This window comes from Mustela lutreola, chromosome 1 (assembly GCF_030435805.1).
Source record: "Mustela lutreola isolate mMusLut2 chromosome 1, mMusLut2.pri, whole genome shotgun sequence".
In the NCBI taxonomy this organism is placed as follows: domain Eukaryota; kingdom Metazoa; phylum Chordata; class Mammalia; order Carnivora; family Mustelidae; genus Mustela; species Mustela lutreola.
Window position 1 is genome coordinate 185,767,301 of NC_081290.1, and position 20,412 is coordinate 185,787,712.

The 20,412-nt window shown below is 54.0% G+C and overlaps 1 protein-coding gene across 1 annotated transcript; it reads left to right on the plus strand.

Moving 5' to 3' along the window:
* Nucleotides 1–5,647: 5,647 nt before the first annotated feature.
* Nucleotides 5,648–19,201, plus strand: HTR3A (5-hydroxytryptamine receptor 3A). Its single transcript, XM_059181256.1, has 9 exons — nucleotides 5,648–5,890; nucleotides 8,006–8,172; nucleotides 9,089–9,133; nucleotides 10,971–11,080; nucleotides 12,531–12,700; nucleotides 14,856–15,016; nucleotides 15,406–15,616; nucleotides 15,722–15,943; nucleotides 17,444–19,201. Exons 1-9 carry the CDS (start codon nucleotides 5,824–5,826, stop codon nucleotides 17,740–17,742), a joined length of 1,452 nt encoding a protein of 483 aa, XP_059037239.1. The 5' UTR covers nucleotides 5,648–5,823; the 3' UTR covers nucleotides 17,743–19,201.
* The last annotated feature ends 1,211 nt before the right edge of the window (nucleotides 19,202–20,412 follow it).

Genomic DNA, 20,412 nt, shown 5'->3' on the forward strand with positions numbered 1-20,412 from the left:
GAAAGGAAATGATCCAAATGGTACCAAGGGCAATTAAAGTTTAATATTAGAGGAGATTTTGCCTCAGAATCCCAAAGGGGCTTGTGAGGTTTCTTTCTTTGAAAATTTTTCGGAAAATACTAATAACAATATATTAAGACCGTAATCTTCCCAGAAGCCAGGGAATGGATAGAAAGTCCTCTCTGATCTTTTCCTCTCGAGAAATTAGAAGTCAGGGAAAAGAGAAATTTAAGCCAAATGGCCTTCTGTCCCCAGGTCCAGCTCTGGGGTGACCATTGGGCTAATGACCCATCACCAGCCACAATAAGGCCTGGCTTTGCTACCAGCTTGCTGGTTATCTAGATGCACCTTCCCTGGCGACTTTCTTCCTGGAGACCACCCTGGAGTCAGCTGTGTGTTTGTGGCCAACAAACAGAATTTGATGGAGATTTGGGGAAAGAGGTACGAGGGGAAGCTTCATTGCATAGGAAGGAGACATTCTTCAGAAGCTGGAGCATCTGGGTCTTGGATCCTTGCAAGGATCTGGAGTGAGACTGTTCCCTCCTGTGCCAGGAAGGAGGGGAGGGGAGAGGAAAGGCAGGTCTTCCTCTCTGCTGTTTCTCATGCTCATGATTCCCTCATGGTCTGAAGGAAGGACGGCCACCTCCCCTGTGCAGACAAGTTCCCAGATCTCCAGGGTTTTGCAGCAGGAATGTCTCCAGGCAGGTGGAGCAGTGGGGCCAATCAACCCATCACAGACCCTTAGAATTCACTTTCCTCAGGTGTTTTCTCTCTCAGGCCATTGCTGCTGCCACCATTCTGGCCAATTCAGGAGCAGAGTCCCCTTCCTTCTCCCCGCTTAGTGTGATGGATCAAGGCTGAGAATTCCCACACGAACACATATGAAGGGAAGAGACTGGGGAAGGAAGCAAAGGAGTCTTTGCAGACTGAAACACTTGGTCTTATAGGCCTCACAGCTCTCCGTTATCCCAGACCTGCCAAATCTCTCCTCATGTCCCCACAGTGCTTTAGAGGGTCCCAAAGGAGCAGCACAACTTCACAGGCCCCTTGCTTGTGTTTCTTCATTCCTACTCCTTGTCTGTCTGTGTGGGGAGAGTAGCCATATAAGCCCCTTAAAATAACTCAGCCACCTTGACCTTTAAGGTCAATAATCAGAGAAAAAAAAAACTCCACTGTGCCATTTCCCACAGGAGTCCCATCCTGTGTGCTTGGAGGACTACAAAAGGCCTCCTCAGGTGACAGGTGACAAGAAAAACCCCATCCTTTTAAGGAAACCCATGCACCCAGACTCAACAGTACTATTACACTTCAAAAACTCTATCATCCTTTCCTTACCAGGAGGAGGGACTACAGAGATTCCTGGTCCCAAATTTACTGTGAAGCCCCATAACATAGCATTTGCAGAAACAGGGTCTACTCTGTTGGGGCCAGGATGGTAAAGGGCAGTATTTCTGAGTCCACTCTGTCCCGGGGCAAACAACGAACATAATGGTCCATAAACTTATCATGTATTCTTACTCATGACTACTCTCTAATAAAAATATCTTTAATTCATAGGCTTATGTGCAGCCAGCCCAATGAGCCTGCCCTTTCAATCAGAGCAATCAAGGTAGGCATGGGGACCCCCAGCTGTACCTGGGATTGGATCCAGAGTCCAGTTAGCCTGGGTGTCAAGCCTGCAGAATGTTCTGGAACTCCGTGACGTAAGGTGGGCCCAGGTTTTTGAGTTTGTAGGTCCAAATGTCTCACCCTCCATTTACCAGCTACATAATTCCACAAAGGTTGGTAAACTTCCCTGTGCCTTAATTTCCTTATCTGCAATGTGAGAGTCATGAGATCTTCTTCATAGGAAATAGAGGCGAAATACGATAACGTGCTTAGCACAGTGCCTGGCACACAGCGAGCTTGGAAAATAGCAGGGATGATTGGTGGAGTGGGGCAGGAACAGGCCACTCCAAGGACCAGGGCCTGGATAGAGAAAAGTCATGCTGGGACGTGATCGGACACCCAGGAAAGCAAGGCCAGCCCTTCCCTAGCAGCGGGCGCCTAGAGGGGCCAGATGGGACTCCAGGTTGCAGAATTTTTTTTAAGTTTATAGGTTCTAAAAGGTCAGGCTCTTTGGTGTTAAAAGTTTTAAAGACCAGTAAAATTTACAGATTTGAGACACGGCTGTCTTGGAAAGGCTGGAGCCAGGAGCCTACAGGTTCTCCGCTCCGTCCATAACTGGCTGTGGGAACTGAGGCAGGTCACAGAGGCCCTCTGGGCTCTGTATTTTCACCTGGAAAATGGGAGCAAGCCCCGTGGTAAGGGGTAGGGCAGCGTGTGCCGGCATGAGCCTGGGCTCGTAACCACCTAATGACACAGAGCTCTTTCCATGGTTTAGACCCAGGCTGATTGACTTCTGGAAAGCCCCAAGCACTCGTGTGACCCCAGTCTTGCTTGCCACGGTGTTGGGAGCACAACGGAAGGCCCTGGGCTATAGGTCCTGCATTCTTGGGGCTTTTCAGTCCCCACGTTGGACCGCTGCCATCTGCGTGTCTGCCTCCGCTCCCTGGGAGGAGCCCAGCCGTCTGCAGGCAGAGCCCGGAATCAAATTAGCCAGCCCTCTCGCTTTTCCCTTGTCCCCACCGGCCAAGGAGAGTTCATCAAGGTCTCGCACTAATTTTTATCTTGTTTGAAAGGGACAAAAGTGACTCCGCAGTTTCATCGGAGGCAATTTACACCCCGCCACTGGCCACAGCTCCAGCTGCCCCCTGTCTGTTGTGCCATCAAACCCATTAATGGGAAATTTCTTCAGGGGAAGCTTCGTTGCAGCCACATCGGAGAGGCGCACAGGCAATATATCTCCATTCCAGGCCTCGGCCTGCCCGGCTCGCTCTAATCCCATTACCTAGGGAGCTAATTCTCTAATGCACACACTGTACCGAGACATCCTCTCTCCCCACCCCACCCCGGCTCATTTGGGCAGTCCCAGAGGATTCCAGGAGCTCAGCGCAGAAATGAAGGCTTCGGGCTCAGAGCACAGGGCCTCCAGGCTGTCTCACTGCCCCTGCACGCCCCCCACAGTGTCGGAGGGTCAGCCCCCTTCAGTCCACACCCCACCCCCACCCCCCTGCTTCCCAGCTCAGCCTCTCCTGCAGCCTTCTCTTCCTCCTTCTGCGTCCCTCTTTGTGTCTCCTTTTCTCCTGGTCTTCTACTCCTAGCTTTCTTTTCTTTCTCTGTTTCCTGCCCATGTTCTCTTTTCTCATCTTCTTTTTTATTTTTTTTTCATATTTTATCTATTTATTTGACACACAGAGAGAGAGATCACAAGTAGGCAGAGAGGCAGGCAGAGAGAGAGGAAGGGAAGCAGGCTTCCTGCTGAGCAGAGAGCCCGATGCGGAACTCGATCCCAGGACCCTGAGATCGTGACCTAAGCCAAAGGCAGAGGCTTAACCCACTGAGCCACCCAGGCGCCCCTTTTTTTTTATTTTTTACTTCTCTCCCTTCTCCTTCTCCAGATCTCCCTTTTCCTGTAGTCTTACCTTCTGCTTCTTTTCACCCTGCCTTGCTTCTGCACCTCACTCAACAGGTTCAGGGCCAGAGGCTCCTTCCTGCTCTCTGTCTCCAGATGACTTGGCTCTGCGGCAGGCGTGGGCTCCAGGCTACACTGGTCTCAGCTGGGAGCAAGAGACGAGGGAGTGCCTCGTGAGTGCACATAGGGAACCTTAGGAAGGACAAAATGGGGCATTGGGGCAGTAGTTAGGGCATGCAAGGGAACAGCTAAATATTGTTTATTCTAGAAGGGTGAACCCCCAAATGGGTTACTGCTAAGCACTGAACCTGGTAATGCCATATGAAGACATCCCATCAGGGAATGGTATAATGCCATATGCAGGTTTTATAATGCTCAGCAAAAGGAAAAGTCCTAGAAATTTGCAGCAGATTTCTAAGTGGCAGTGGCCAAAGAGGAGGTGAGCTTGAGCCTAAGAATCTTTGTGTATCACTCCAGATGCTGGGCCCCAGGATGCATTTAACCCACTGAGCCACCCAGGCGCCCCTTCCCAGGATGCATTTAGAGGTCCACAAGTGCCCCTCCTAATTTGGAGCCCCTTCAAGACCTCAGCCTGGAGGCCTGGGGGCAGCCTGGTTCTGGCCTTACCTTCTCCAGTTGTCAAGCTGGGAGTCTGGATGTGTTCATTCTGGGGTGGTGGGGTCTGGCTCTCTAAATTCCTTAGAAGTTTGGGGGTGCCTATTTTCTCCTTCCACTTGCCCCCATCTCCATTCCTCTAAAAGGAAATCCTGGAGATGATTTTCCTGGTTTTTCTGAGTTGTGCAGTGAGGAAACATGTGACTTAAGAGAAGTGTAGCCCAACCTCCTTGAGCTTGACTGAACATTCCAGGACCAGACTCTGGCTCAGAGCCATAGGAAGGGACTCCATTGGTGAAAGGTATAGTGCTAAATGTAGATACCATCCTGTGCATGAATAAGGGGGAAAATCCAGACAAAGCCAAAAAGGACTCATCCCTGCCCAAGGTGATTTTTTTTTTAACTTAATTGCAATTCAGAAAACTCCTTCCTCCAGGTTTCCCGGCTTATGCCACCCTTAAACTCAACTGGAAAAAAAAGTGAAAGGCATAAAAATGTTTTGCAACTGAGGGTCCCATGATCTGAATACAAGTGCATTGTGCTTTGAACGCACTTGAGGTGGAAATGTCCGCTTCTACTCCAAATGGTGATGTAGGAGTGGGATTCACTCCAACTCACAGTGATACTCTTCTCAGAAAATTTTGTGGGCACACAGTTAGGGATCTGAGGGCTAGATCGTTTCCAATTCGATTTACAAAGGAAAGAGAAACACTCCTTCGAGGAAAACATTTCAAAGATAAGTGTTGAGAATGCTTATGAATTGATATTAAGCAAAGAAAGGAGTGGGGTGCAAAGCTAAATGCTTGGTATATTGACTTCACTGCATATAGATCACAGAAGAAAATAGTAGGGCAATACACAGCCAAATATTAACAGGGGCTGTGTCTGGGTAGTAAGGAAGCCCACGGATGATTTTTAGTTTTTCTTCATATTTTTCTATAATAAGCATGTGTTACTATTATATTTTAATAACATATTCTTGTATGTATTAAATATATTAATATATTTGCATAGTATAAACTACAGATAAATATATGTATTGCTACTTAAATATTTAAATTTACATATTTAGATGAAAAAAATAGATGAATAGTTCGATAAAGACAAAAGAGCAGACATGGGCTAACCTTCCTCTGTCCGCAGAGATGCCCGGTCACCTGCTTGGCTAGGGGCTCTCATCCCCCGCGTGGTGTAAAAGAAGAGCCTTCCTGCTCCCACAGCCTGGCCCCTCCCCTCCCCTCCCTGCTCCCACCACCTCACCTCTCCCTGCCCCCGCCCCATGCTATGAAACCACACTGCAGGAGCCCAAACACCTCCCCGCAGACAGACGCACCCTCCTTCCGGGGGGCTCCTGCAGTTACTCCCAGTTACTCCTTGGGGAATTTGGCCAGACCACCTGGCTGGCTGGCCGGCCCCATGACATCAGCTGGGCGGGCTCCTTTCTCACTGGCTCCTTCTCCTTCCCTCCCGCCCTGAAACCTGATCCAGCAGAAGAACTGATTGCAGGAAAACCTGGCGGCCGCCCAACCCCAGTGGCGGGGCTCTGTGAGGCAGAAGCCTCAGAAGGTGTGGAAAGCGGCCCGGAGAGGCAGGCAGGCTGGGACACACGAGGCCGGGAGCGCGCGGGCAGGCTGTGCCCTGGCACGACTCACCCCGGGCTCACGCCCAGCATCCCACACCCGGGAGAGCTCACCATGCTGTTGTGGGTGCCACGGGCCCTGCTGGCCTTGCTTCTGCCCATGCTCCTGGCACAAGGAGAAGGTAAGGGGACTGGTCACGCACATACGACTTGCTGACCCCTGCAGACATGGGCGGGGGGCGGGGGTGGCTTGATTCCCCCAGGGCTTGAGGGAAGCAGGGTTTGCTGTTGCAGGAGAGTCAGGGAATCCTGCCGCAGGTGAGCATGAGAGGAGTTGAAGGGACTGGGGTCCGCCTCCAAAGTTGGGGCAGTTGAGTGTGGGTGGTGCGCCAGACCTGCTGAGAGGGACCCAGCAGCAGCCCGGTACACAGAGGCCAGAGATGGGCTTCTCTGTCCTTTGCCCTGCCCTAGACTCATGGAATGACATCTGCAAGGTTCCTTGCAGCTGAGGCAGTCTACCCCTTCTTGTTGTCAGTGGGAATGCAGGGGTCCAGAGAGGGGTAGTCATTCACTCAAGGTCACACAGCGCCTTCGCAACAGAGTGGAGACCAGAGCAAACATAGCCATCTTTCCTCGACTTCCCTAGTCTTATTGCATGGGTTCCCTGGGCCTCCTTTCCCAAAGTTCCCTTCCGGAGTGTAACTCCAGCGACACCAAACTTCTCGCATTCCCCCACCCACCTTTGCCTGCCTTCCCGGGTTGGGGTCACCAAAGGATCTGTTTCCTTTGGCTACAAACAATATCGGTTCCCCATTCCGGAAGGTCATCTCCCCATCTGGAGCTAGGATGGAGCTGGGGCCGGAGCACAGTTAGGATGCCGTCTCGGGGCTGGACGGATAGGAAGAGCTTAAACACACGACGGTTTTCCTCTCTTGAGCTGTCTGTGGGGAAGTTCAGAGGGATAAACGCCCCAGGCTGCTTTTCAAGACCCTGGTCTGGGGCTTCCCTGGCTGAAGAGAAGTGCTGTCCCTTCCAGCAACAGCTTTTCGCCCCGAGTCCTGTGGGGCCCCCTCTGGTAAGACACACAGAGACGGGGATTTGAAATTGTTCCTCCACTCGCGGGCCCAGGACCCACCTTTCTGAGCCTTGGGGACTCTTCTCTGTCAACGATGCTGTCATGACAGCCGCCCCAGGGGGCTGCTCGAGATCGAATTGAATAATATGTTCCCTGAGATTATCCCACAGGAGACACTCAATAAATGGTCTCTGGCCTCCTCTCTGCTCTTCTCTGTCATTCTGAGGGAAACGGAGAGTTTATCAGGGACAGGGCAGGGAGAGGCACCTGCTGGGGCAACAACACAGACGGCACCCATCTCTTCCTCTCACAGCCCACGCCCTGACCCCCTGGGGCCTTCCCCTTCTCTCCCCTGTGCCTTTCACCTTCATACTTCTTGGCATCTCTCAGGAAATCCTTCTGCTGTTTCCCAGAGGGGTGACAGGTACACATGAAACCCCCATAGAATGGGGAGAGGCCTAGAAGTTGGGTTTTCTGCTCTCTGGTCCCTCTAGGCCTCCGGCTCTGGGGACAACTCGGTTTCTCCCCACTTCCTGTCCACCCCACACCTAACCCTCTTCCTATCTTCACCAGATCTGCCCACAGAGCAGAGCAGGACACCTCTGAAGGAGTGCTGCCCTACCCGCCCCTGGGAGCGTGTGTTTGCGGCTGAGAGGGGGGGATTCTGCAGGAAGGGAAAGGAACGTCAGTGTTCCTGGAATGGCTCCCTTCTTTCCTCGTCAGTAGCGGCCGGGGTCAGGGAGCCAAGGGCAGACACCAAGGCAAACCCTCATGCGGACCTTGGGGCTTAGAGATTGTGTGCTTGGAGCAGCCTTTCCTCTTGTAGCCCCGGTTCCACGTCCTGGGGCCACTCCTCCCTGGCTCCCCGGGGCCCCTCGTCCATCCCCACAGGCCCGCCGCCTCTGAGCTTGTACCTGCTCTCAGCCTTCCTCAGCCCTTGGCCTCCTTAGACCTCACCTGTCTTGCGGCCCGGCCTCTGCAGCCAGGCGAGCACCCCCCCTCACATACAGGAGCATACCTGTTACCCTGAGGAGACAATAGCTTCAGATCTGTTTTTCTCTATAGACAAAATGTCCCAATCATGGGAATTTCAGTCAGTGGGCAGACCTGGGGATCTGAGATGGAAATAGTAGAGACATTTCTCTTAACAGCTTTCAAACCAGGGCAAGAGAACTGGGGAAAGCCTCAGGCTCTGAGGCCCACTGTGAACTGTTCTCCCCAGCCAAGCACTGGAGGCCCCTCCAGGCCCAGAACAGCTCCAGGCCAGCTCTGCTGAGGCTATCGGAGCACCTTATGGCCAACTACGAGAAGGGCGTGCGGCCCGTGCGGGACTGGAGGAAGCCTACCACCGTGGCCATCGACGTCATTATCTATGCCATCCTCAGCGTGGTGAGCACTGGGCCCCAACTTGCCCCGCTCGGGGTGGGAGACCACGGAAGGGGTGGGAGACCACGGAAGGCCAAGTCACCCCCTGCACAGTACAGTGGCCATTAAAGGACTCAGAGTACCTGTGACCTGGCACAGACCCGTGTCAGGACAGATGATGTCACCCAACACCTGCACAGCTGCCCAAACCAGAGAACGGGGTCACCTGTGTGTCTGCCTCTCCTGACCCTTATGGCTAGAGACCCACTTTCCACTCAGTATGTCACGGTCACGACGTCTCCATGTGAGTGCTGTGAGGCTTCAAACTGCCCTGTTCCTCTCTAGGCCCAAGCTGTGTTACGTGCGCCCCCATAAAAGGCAGGTGTTGCTAAAGGGTTGTTGCAGAATGAATCCGAAACCAGTGATGAATCTTGTTCTCCATGAGGTCTTGTCCCTCTTGCCGGCACACTAGGGCAGGAAGGAGATACAGATCCGGACATAGGCATACAGATACGTAAAAACATATAACAGAGAGAAGATATTGTCTATAGGTCTCCTCTTATCTCTATATTATGTATATTATATACATAAAATACATGTAATATAAGAGATGTATACATATAATATGCATAATAATAGAAAATAGTAGAAGATATATATACACTTTCATATATATATGAAATTTTATATCTATGGAATATATATATATGAATGTGTGTGTATATATATATATATATGTGAAATTTTTTGAAGAATTGGTTTCTTTCTAGATGTGTCTAGTAAAAGACCACCTCTTCCTGGCTGGCTCCCTTTCCCCTCTCCTTCACTCTCACTTCCCAAAGAACTAGGGACACAAAGCAGCAGCTCCTGTTGGGGTGTGGGTGCAGGGCGAACGCCCACCCCCAGGGCCACCGAAGCTGAGCTCCCTTTCCCTTCACAGGATGAGAAGAACCAGGTTCTGACCACCTACATCTGGTACCGGCAGGTAAGCCACCAACCGCGCGCCCACCGCCCTGTCCTGAGATCTGGGCTTCCCCTGACAGGAAGGATTCCTCCATCTCAAAGGAATCCGGAATCTCAGAGGCCTTGATGAGGGAGAGGGAGGGAAGAGGTTAGGAAGCAGACTCTTGAGGCCCAGAAGTCTGAGCTCTTCTCATCTCAGGACTGGCAGTGGAAGGAAGCATGTCTGTCAGTGGAGGAGGAATCCTCCAGACCCCTCTGGTTTCTGGGGGTTTTCACAGCATCTCAAACAACTTGCCCAGCCACTGTTGATGGACTATCTATAGTGACCAGGAGCTCAGTGAGCAGCAACTGCACTTTCAGACAACTCTCTTTGCTAGAAAGTTCTTCCATCTATTACGCCAGATTCAATGACAACCAAATTGGGCGATTGGCAGGGGATGACTCCATCCACCAAGTCCTCCCCCCTCGGCCACCTCCCCACTCAGTTTCTGACCCACGTCGCTCCAGCGCTGGTGGAAACTCTCTGAGGCCTTTATAGCACGTCTGTGGGGAGCCGGCAGGGAGGGAGGCCAGCAGCACAGGCTGCTGTCTGCGGGCTGGTCTGCTCGGGCAGCCCCTGAGCTGGGGGGTGGTCGTGAGAGCCTGAGGGAACCCCAGTGGCTGGAGAGCATGGGCAGGAGGACAGGGCTGGTTCCTGGCACATGAGGGTATCAGTTAAACCCCTCCCACTCCTCATGCACATTCGCCACTGCCAGCCGCTCATGGGGCAGAGAGTGGGGTAGAGGAAGACGCGGGAGCGTGGATTCCCGCCGGCGCCCCTCGGCCTCACAGAGATCTCTCACTGTGGCACACACCTGTGTCAAGGGAAAGGGCCCAGCCCAAAAAGGGAGGCGGGAGCCCCTTTCCTGGGACCTCGGGCTTAGGTCCCACCCCTGGACCTCAGGGTCACTTGTCGGCCCAGCAGGGAGGGGACACCAGCCTCTCGTGTTTCAGGGACTATGCTAAGGGGCCAGAATCAGAGACACAAACTAGACTCAGTGAGCTCACAGTCTAGGGGGCCCCCACACATGGACAGACCCATGAATGCAGCAAGAACAAGAGGCCAACCACGGGAGCAGAGGAGGCACCTAAACACCCCACCTGGGCTGTGGGGTCCTGGAAGGTTCCTGGAGAAGAGAGCAGACAGATGCCTTGGTAAAGTCTGGAGGGACGAGGAAGACCTCCCTCAGGGGTGAAGACGGGGGTTGCGGTGTGGGAGCGTGGTGAGAAGAGATGTGGAGGGTTCCCCTCCCGTGGCCGGAGGTGAGAAGCTACAGAGAGGCAGAATTCACGAGGCTAGAGAGAATGCTGGAGGGGTCGGACGATGCGGCCCATTGTAGGCCGTGAGGTCGAACTCTATCCCAAGGGGAAAGTTGGCAACTGGAGTTCTAAGCGAGGGAGTGACACCATTAAGTTGACATTTTAGATCAGTCATTCCGACAGGATGGTGAGCAATGCATTGATCCCAACTTAACAGTAACCATCTCTAACCTGTGAGGTGCGTGTTATTATCTCAGTTTACACGTGAGCAGACCAAGACCCAAGAGGCTATCTGTCTAAGAGCCCGCGGTTGGCAGCTGGGCTGTTCAAACAGGAGAAATGGCCGCATGCCTTCCCTGGGCAAGGCTTCATCTGCCTGGGTCATACCTGCGTGCCGGGAGTGTGTGAGCACAGAGATGGGAGCTCTCGGGTACTGCCGAGTGATCGGGGACACCAATACCCAGATTCCCCCTGAGCGGTGACATCACCCCAAGTTGCCGATGTCCCCCCCCACCCAAGATGGAGGGGGCTGCCTGTGACCCTCCCCACTCCTCCCCTAGTACTGGACTGATGAGTTTCTCCAGTGGAACCCTGAGGACTTTGACAACATCACCAAGCTGTCCGTCCCCACCGACAACATCTGGGTCCCAGACATTCTCATCAATGAGTTGTGAGTGCTGCCCCCCAGTCCTGGGCTGCCCGGTGCCTCCGGGGCTGGGGAGGGACAGGGCGTGGGGACACGGCTCTGCAGGGCAGGAGAGGTCCCACCCAGGCTGGCAGCACTGTCAGGGGACTGTAGGAATTGTCTTGGGCCCCAACTCCCCTTTGTGGTTGGTTTGTTTTCTCTTTTCTTTCTCTTTTCTTTTTAAAAACTCCTTTTTTCTGTGCCTAATGTTGAAACTTTGCTCTTCTTGGTCCGAGGGCCCTCTTCCTGGGGGAGGGAAGCTGAGGAATGAATCCCCACTGTTAACAGTAGCTGAATGAGAGGGAGCTGCGTTACCAAAAGGGGTGTAGTGCCCCAGGGGTCACCACCTTGGTCACAGGGCGATTTGGAGCTGGAGAGGCTCAGACCTTTCAAGTCATGCAGTGGCTGGCTGGCTCCAGCTTGCACGCCCAGTGAGAAGTGGGTACTCCCACCCTTTATTACCAGCAGCTGAACACTGTCTCATGGGCCCCCAGCTAACATCCGTTCCCTCCATCCTTCAGGCTCCTTCCGGCTCTGCTGCCTGGGCTTCTGAGAGCCAGGGCATGGAGAGGGCTGGGGGAGACAGAAGGAAGGGGGAAGGGGCCCAGGGCCAGTAGCCTTCCACTCAGTAGACACTGTGTTGTCCGATGCCTGGGGTCCCACTCACTCTATTTTTCAGGAAAGGCAGCTGACCTGGAGCTCCATGACCTGCGCCGCTCAGGCCGCAGGGATCCCAGTTCCTGGCTGGGTCTCCAGTTAAACCGGGAAGCAGCCTGAATCTTGATTTCTCATCTCTCAGCCTTGTTCCACAGGAGGTTACAGGCTCGGGACGCCCAGCTCAGGCCATTCCGTGCCACGGTGGCCACTTGGGAGAGCCTAGGGGTTGGGGATCTACCGAGAGAGTGGGGCTAAGTCTTGCAGAACTTCCCACCTTGCCTCATTTCTTCGCCATGATTTCTCTAGTTGATTCTCCTCCAGGCCAGATCATTCTCATGTTTAAAGGACTACTAGGGATGGGGAGCAAAGGGAAGCCCGGGTCAGGATGGAACCCGAGGTCCTGCTTTCCCACTGAGACCGCCCATTGCCACTAAGCCAACTCCTGAGACTAAGCTCTGTCTGGCTGGGGGTGGGGGCATAGGGACAACCGCGCATGTGTGTTAGAGCCAGTGGCTGTGAGGTACATGGATTCCCTGCCTGCCTTTTGTGGCGAGGTTGCCAAGGGAATGAAGGAGAAATGCCCTTTCCTGCTTGGAAGGTAACCCTGACAATGGCAGGTAAGAAAGCCTAGAAGAGATGAGAAGGCAACTGGGAAGGTTGTCCTGCTGCCCAGACCCTTCCTGAATTTCTATCCCTGCTGGGTTGCTCAGAAACCTTCAGACTCCCAGAGCTTGACCTGCTTCTTGAACCCCCCAAACTGACCCTCTTCCCTGGCCAGTGTGGACGTGGGGAAGTCTCCAAGTATCCCATATGTGTACGTTGGGCATCATGGCGAGGTCCAGAACTACAAGCCCCTTCAGGTGATGACTGCCTGTAGCCTCGACATCTACAACTTCCCCTTCGACGTGCAGAACTGCTCCCTGACCTTCACCAGCTGGCTGCACACCAGTGAGTGCTGCACGGGGCTCCGGGAGGGGGCAGGGCATGGGAGGGGACAGGGCATGGCGGAGGGGGGCACCCCCTAGGAGGCTCTCTCCTTTATCCAAGTCACTTCCTGTTTCTTTTCTTAATGCCGCTGAGCCTGGCCTCTTCCTCCAGACAGGGCTCCGTGCTTGCCCTCGCTGCTGCCTTGGTTGTCTCCAGGGTCCAATGAGACTGTGTAAACTTGCAGCAGGACACTCAGTAGGCCAGGACAGGATGTGGCCCTAAGTATCCCTCACTTGTCTTCTCCACGGACACACCACCGCCCCCGCCTTCTGCAGTAATCTCCTGGCCAGTCCCCTCCAATCCATGCTCCCCATAGCAAATGGTGAGAACTTACTAAAATGCAAATCGGACCTTGTCCCAGCTCTAGCTTAAAAGCCTCAGTGGCTTCCTGGGACCCCTGAGACAGAATTCTTCACCTGGCTCGCAGGGCCTGCCCTTGACTCACTACAGCATCCTCAACCCAGTGCACACTCCCCTGAGTTCGGCTCCAGCCCCGCTGCCTTCCTTTCCAGGCCCCAAAGCCCCTTGTTCTCTCCCTTTATCCCAGGTTGCTTCCTCTCCTGGGCCCCCTGCCTCGTCCTCCTCCATCTCCTGCTCCCCTTCCCGCCCCACTCTTGCCCCCAAACACCTCCTGCTGCGGTCAAGTCCCCTGCTCTCCCAAACCCAGCAGCAGCCCAGCGCCTCAGGGAAAGCGGGCTCATTCCCAGATGAGGTCCCCCCTTGCCCAGTTCTAGAGCACCCTGTTCTCCCCACTTCCATTGCATATGTAGGCGCTTGTTCAACGTTTGCTTCTCTAGCAGAGAGAAACCCAGAGAGGGCAGGACCACGATTTCTGACCCAGCGATGGGTCCCCAGGACAGTGCCTGGCACAAAAGAAGGGGCTCGGCCTCTTTTATTTAGTGGGTGAATGCCAGGGGCTCAGTAAATCCCAGTGAGGAGAGCGTCACACTCCTGCAGAAAGGCATCCTCACTTCTGTCTGATTTTATCACATTAACTGTACATTACAAGGTAACACACAACTTCCTTGGGCAAAAACCAGAATTAAAAATAATCTTAGACTTTTGACCTCTACCTACCTTCAGTCCCAAACTCTTCCCCAGAAACTCCCCACACCAGGATGGCACAGCTCTTATAAGCTTCATATGGCACATTCTTCCAGATCCTTCTCTGTGCTTGGCCTATACACGGGCAGACACATCTGTGGAAAGCCCATGAAATTTATTTCATATACTTTCATTTTACGAAATGCATCATTTATGTTACTGCTACCTGGTTCTTTGCACTCTGTGAGAGGTCTTGGACGTTTTTCCGAGTTAGTGCCTATTTACATGTTTCCCATAAATGTCTGCTATGGAGTAGTCTGGAGTTTGGAGGCATCGCAGTTTAGTAAGCCTGTTCCTCATTGATGGACACGTACCTCTCCCCGTATGTTGCTGTAATGGACACTCCCGGCCTTCTAGGATGTACCTGTTTCTCCAGCAGGGATGCAGACGAGTAGAACTGCTATTCTCTAAGTGAAGGTTTCACTTATTTCCCTAGTTCTCCTTTATTTTTCCTTTCTTTCTCTCTCTCTCTCTCTCTCTCTTTCTTTCTTCTTGAGAGAGAAAGTGCACACGCATGCATGGGGATGGGGGACAAGGGAGAGGGAGAGAAGGAATCTAAAGCAGGCTCCACGCTCGGCACGGATGTGGGGCTCGATCTCAGGATCCTGAGACCATGGCATGAGCCGAAATCAAGACCTGGATGCTTAACCTGACCGAGACCTTAGATCTCGTTGAAGGGCAGGCAACTCTATCGGGGAAAGGTGAAGAATGTTGGTTTTTGTCCATTTCATAAGTAGGTGACCCTAATGGAAACATAGGTTTGGAAGGGGGATGTGCACAGCACATACAGACATACAGACAGAGAAGGAGATAGGGAGGGGGGGGGGCTTTCTAATAAGTCGTTTGTTTGGTTCTGGTTCTTCGCATTTCACTGTGTGTTCATGCACACTGTCACTCCCTCGCTACTGCCCCCTCCCCAAGGTGGGTACCGTGTACACTGTTACCTCATTTGAGCTAAGCCCCATCCCAGGGTCTGCAGCCTCCAGAGCTGGCTTGCTTTCTTGCCTCTCAGTCCAGGACATCAACATCTCCCTGTGGCGCCTGCCGGAAAAGGTGAAGCTCGACAAGACCGTCTTCATGAACCAGGGCGAGTGGGAGCTTCTGGGGGTGCTGACCCAGTTCCGGGAGTTCAGTTTGGAGGACAGCAGCCATTACGCAGAAATGAAGTTCTATGTGAGTGGGACTGGGGTGGGCACAGGGGGACGCCCACCGGAGCTGGGGGTCGTGAGACCCACGTGGAATCCAGGAGGCACGGGGTGGGGGCCGGAGGGGAGAATCTCTGCAGCCCTTTCCCTAGCCCAAGGGCCGCACTCATGCCTTGGAACTTCGGGGAAGTAAGTGGGGAGTAAGGAGTGTCCCTATGCAAGTAAGCTGTCCCTTACTGCTCCTTGGCCGCCACAGGCCTCTATCTGGAGACAGGATGTGAGGTCGGCCCAGTCTCCTCTCTCAGCAGTCTGGCCCAGAAGCTCACAAAGCGAGGGGGTCCGGGAGGGGCTGGCAGTTCTGGGGCACAGAGCCCGTCTGCCCCAGCTTTCCCCCACAAGCTCCCGTCCTGGTCTTAGGTGGTCATCCGCCGGCGGCCCCTGTTCTATGCGGTCAGCCTGCTGCTACCCAGTATCTTCCTCATGCTCATGGACATAGTGGGCTTCTACCTGCCTCCAGACAGCGGCGAGAGGGTCTCCTTCAAGATCACGCTCCTCCTGGGCTACTCCGTCTTCCTCATCATCGTGTCGGACACGCTGCCGGCCACAGCCATTGGCACTCCCCTCATTGGTAAGCCCCCGCCCCGGGGCAAGCATGCAGTTTGGCCGAGGAACCGAGAAACCAGCCCCCTCCCACCTGCGCTGTGTGTCCCTCACCCCCGCCCCATGTGCACAGGAGTCTACTTCGTCGTGTGCATGGCACTGCTGGTGATGAGCTTGGCTGAGACCATCTTCATCGTGCGGCTGGTGCACAAGCAGGACTTGCAGCAGCCCGTGCCCGCCTGGCTACAGCACCTGGTTCTGGAGCGGGTGGCACCTCTCCTTTGCCTCGGGGAGCAACCGGCTTCTCGAAGGCCCCTTGTCATCTCCCCAGCCACCAAGACTGACGACTGCACAGGTGAGAGAAGGAGGGAGGTTCCCACACCGGGGCCTGGGCCTGGGGACCTGGTGGAGAGCCTCTGGCTGCCGTGGCGGGATATGCCAGGGTCTGGGCGGGGCCTCAGAAGTGGGTACTGTCCCACTTCTGGGAAAGCTGGGGCAGACGGGCTCTGTGCCCCAGAACTGCTCATGACCCCCCATCCCCGGCCTCATGGGAAGGCAGCGGAGTTCAGCTGCGGCATCAGCGGGACCCTTTCCATGCCTTCACCTCCTCTCATCATCCCGGGGATGGGTAGGGAGAAGGAAGGAGTTCCAGGGGCAGAGCACATTGGAAGCTGAGATTTCGGGGCTGAGAAGAGCCCTTCTCCGAGATGGGTCCTAACAGGGAGCAAATGTGTGCTCCTCAGACAGCAACGGGACTTCTTCCCCAGCGGGGCGAGCTCTGCAGCAGGATCGCCAAAACTCCTGCATTCCATCAGCTCAGAGACCAGGCCCCTTTGAATTTCAAACACCTATGGGACAGATGGGGATGCTGGGGACACGGACTGTGGCATTAGTTTTCCCTGAGACATCGTTTCAGCCACTACCTGGTGGTGGTGGGCGGGGTTCGTTGTGGCTCATTGATGTATTTGTCGAGCGCTTTGGGCCAGGCATGAGTATCTTCTGTGCATCACCACAGGCCATCCTCAGGCCCCCTAATAGCATTCCCATCCTCATTTGTCAAATGAGGAAACAGAAGCTTACGGTCAAATAGCTTGCCCTTAAGTCACAGCACCAGGAACTGGGGGAACTGAGCGGAACACAGGCCCATCGGCTGCTAAGCTGCTATTCCTAACCACTGCACCCGCTTTTGTCCTCCCTTCTGGCAAGACCTAGGCCTTTTACAGACGGTATGTGGCCGTCACCCTGAATGGATGCGCTGGTACACCAGCCTCATGCCCAGCTTATCTGCTCGCCTGCAAGGTGGCCGTAGCTAGAGGCAGATTTCCTGGTGCAGAAGGCCTAGGGTTGGAGTCACGGCCTACCGGTGAGGGCCGTGGATTCGCAGCCCAGATGCCTCAGGCCTTGGTGGCCTCACATTTAAATGATGTCCTGGGTGTGACCACAGGCTCCTCACTTACCCTCTGTGCGCTTTAGCCCCTTCCTGTAAAATGTGCAAGTAATTATCACCCCTACCCAGCCTCTCTCATGGGCTATGAGACTCAGATGAAATAATACCAAATTGCTGGAGGAAGCCCAGGCCTTTAAAAACGTGCATGGGAGGAAATAAGCACCAGAGTCCTGATCTCGGTGACCTGCGGGGAGGGTGGAAGATGTGAGTGAGAAGGGTACGCGAGAGTCGCCAACGGTGTTGCTTTCCTTATTTGTTTAAGTCACGTGGTGGGTCCACAAATCGGTGAGTTAACCTCTCTAGCCTTTCTGTCCAAAACTGTTCGTAACATTTTCTCCAAGCCACCATGGAAGCAGAAGGGATGGTATTCACACTCCCTCCTTTGCCAATGTGCTACCCTTTTTCCAGACGTGGGAAACCACTGCAGCCATTTGGGAGACCCCTGGGACTTGGAGAAGACCCCCAGGGGCCGAGACAGCCCCCCGCCACCACCGCGGGAGGCCTCGCTGGCAGTTCGAGGGCTGCTACAGGAGCTGGCCTCCATCCGGCGCTTCCTGGAGAAGAGGGACGAGAGCCGAGAGGTGGCCCGGGAGTGGCTGCGCGTGGGCTCCGTGCTGGACAGGCTGCTGTTCCGTGTCTACCTGGTGGCGGTGCTGGCCTACAGCGTCACCCTCATCGCTCTGTGGTCCATCTGGCAGTATTCTTGAGTGGGCATGGCCCGGCAGGGGTGCGGGGGCGGCAGGCGCTGTGAGCACAGGGATGGGGCGCAGGGCCCAGAGGGAGCCACAGACGTCTTCGAGACCCTGTCTAAAGCCAGTGCGTCTCAGCAACTCTGAACCAGGGCTGAGGCTTCCCCAGAACGCTTGGCGTTCAAGACCCTTCCACCCCCGCTTCCCACCCCCAACTTACCATGGCTTTAAAACATGCTGCTGTAGATCAGGACCAACCCAGGCGTCCCCTGCCTTCATTCCATTCATCTATGCCTCAAGCCTCGGTTTCCCCTTGTCCCCTCCCTGCATACGGCACTCTGGACTTCGGCCCATCTCCTTCAACCTTGGTTTTAGATTTGAGGCAAACCAGCTCTCTACCACACAGGGCTGACTGCACCTCCTGAGGCTGACCCGACCTTAATGGCTCCTGCCTCGCCTCACCTGTGGCCGCTTCCCAGAGCGCTCCTGTTATGTCAGAGGACCCGGGGGGAGGGGGAAAGGGCAGAGGGGGCAACAGAATACAGTGAAGGCCTAGACTCACTTTTTTTTTTTTAAAGAATTTATTTATTTGACAGACAGAGATCACAAGTAGACAGAGAGGCAGGCGGGGGAGGGGGGAGAAGCAGGCTCCCTGCAGAGCAGAGAGCCTGATGCGGGGCTCCATCCCAGAACCGTGAGATCATGACCCGAGTCAAAGGCAGAGGCTTAACCCACTGAGCGACCCCGGCGCCCCCCCTAGACTCACTTCTTTTTTTTTTTTTTTTTTTTAAAGATTTTATTTATTTATTTGACAGAGAGAAGATCACAAGTAGGCAGAAAGGCAGGCAGAGAGAGAAGAGGAAGCAGGCTCCCTGCTGAGCAGAGAGCCCGATGCGGGATTCGATCCCAGGACCCTGAGATCATGACCTGAGCCAAAGGCAGCGGCTTAACCCACTGAGCCACCCAGGCGCCCGCTAGACTCACTTCTTAACGCTTTGTCAGCAACTGGGTGGGGGGAAGAAGAAGTTTAAAGTTACTGATGGAAAGGAGGTAGAGGCATTATCCGTGGTTTCAGTTGTTGGGTGCTTCCTGCCCCCCAGTGAATCAGGAGTTGACCAAACAGGGGCTGTAAGAAGACACAGTAGGAGGTAGAATCTAAGGTGGGCGGATAAGGACCACCACCACTTAGCAATGGAAAGGTGAGGAGCCGGAAGGTCAGTTCTGTTAACCCCTAGGAAGATGCTGGAAGTGTTCTTAGGGTCCTGTTACCATTCCTGGCTCCTGGACTCTGGGAGAAGCTGGGAGAAAACTCTCTCCCTGCTAGCGGATCCCGTGGTGGAGGCAGGGACATCAGCACCACGGCCAGCACTCGCTGGTCTTAGTCTTTGGAAGATGGAGGAAAGCCAGGACTTGACTTTAACTATCTCCTTTGGGAACTCTCCACAGCCAGCTTTGGGCACATTCACCCAAAAGCAGGACCGTTTCTGCCCCACTAGCCACAGCCAATCAGCTCATCCATCCGACATCCTAACTGTGCTGCCCAGGGACAGGAAGCTGAGGCCCAGGGCCAGAGAACCCCCAGTGTACTACCTCTCGTCCGTCAATACTGATCTTGGTCTTCTCCCAAGGAGACCTTTACCCTGTCTGGGATATGAGAACATCCAGAGTTGGGTGCAAGGTCTTTGGTGTTACGTCTCATATCCTGGTCCCCTCTCCTAAACACCAGGGTTTACAAGACATGCTGAGAAGTGCCACGACTCTACAATTCCCTCACTCCATCATCTGACAAGCATTCAGAGGAGAGAAATGCTAGAATCCGGCAAGAGTGACCTGAGTGTCACAATGTTTGCTTGACTCTTTCTCTGGGCCACCCTTTCTCTTTCCAGCCCTTAGGCTGCCTGTCACTCGGAGGAATATATGGGGGAGAAGGACTGAACCTGCCAGTCTAAAGGGAAAGGACCCCAAAGGAGGAGTATCTGGGATGAATGTTCTGGGCCGGCCAGTCATGAGGGTTTCAGTATGGAACACCTGAACTTATACCTTCTTGTGATCCCAAAGAGCAGTTCTACTGTAGACCATCCTGGGAGGCTAGGAGGACGCCAGACCTTGGGCCCTCGGGATCTTCAAGACTGGGAGAGCCTGCAGACCGTGGAAGGGAACTGAATCTGTTTTAGCTTCTCTCAGCTTCTCCCTATGTTCCCCAACATGCAAAATGAACTCATTAAATATTATTTAACTGGTTGCTCGTTCCTAAGGGGGAATTGGGAATGAAGTTTCACCTGTTATTTCCACCCCTGACGTATGTACCTCTGCTGTTAATTAGGGATTTAAATTTATCTTTGTTCTGTTTTGGGGAGGATATCAGGGACCTCCAGCAGAAAGCAGGAGACTGTGGGGGCTGGGGATTGGCTGCATCACAGCTCTTGCCTCCTACTAAGCAGAGACTGGGCTCTTTCGGAATGGTGTTGGAAGCTCATACTTGGAGCCTGGTCTTGGGAGCAAAAGTTGCCCCACTCCAGTAGGATTTGGTGGGGCTGGTTCCTGCCATCAGCTGGTTCTTATGCCTCAGGCCAGAGAGAAAGGTGGACAGGCCAGTACTGTCGATGCACCACTGGTCAGTAAGTGGGTGGCTATTGACAAAGTGTCCGACCAGAGAGCTAGTAAGACACTAATCAACCTATCGATTCC

What these genes read in the sequence shown, in the direction of transcription:
- HTR3A (XM_059181256.1), top strand. Translation starts at nt 5,824, where the DNA reads ATGCTGTTGTGGGTGCCACGGGCCCTGCTGGCCTTGCTTCTGCCCATG. An exon ending in GCTCCTGGCACAAGGAGAAG is followed by an intron (nt 5,891 to 8,005) that starts GTAAGGGGACTG and finishes TGTTCTCCCCAG; the next exon opens with CCAAGCACTGGAGGCCCCTC. An exon ending in CACCAGCTGGCTGCACACCA is followed by an intron (nt 12,701 to 14,855) that starts GTGAGTGCTGCA and finishes CTTGCCTCTCAG; the next exon opens with TCCAGGACATCAACATCTCC.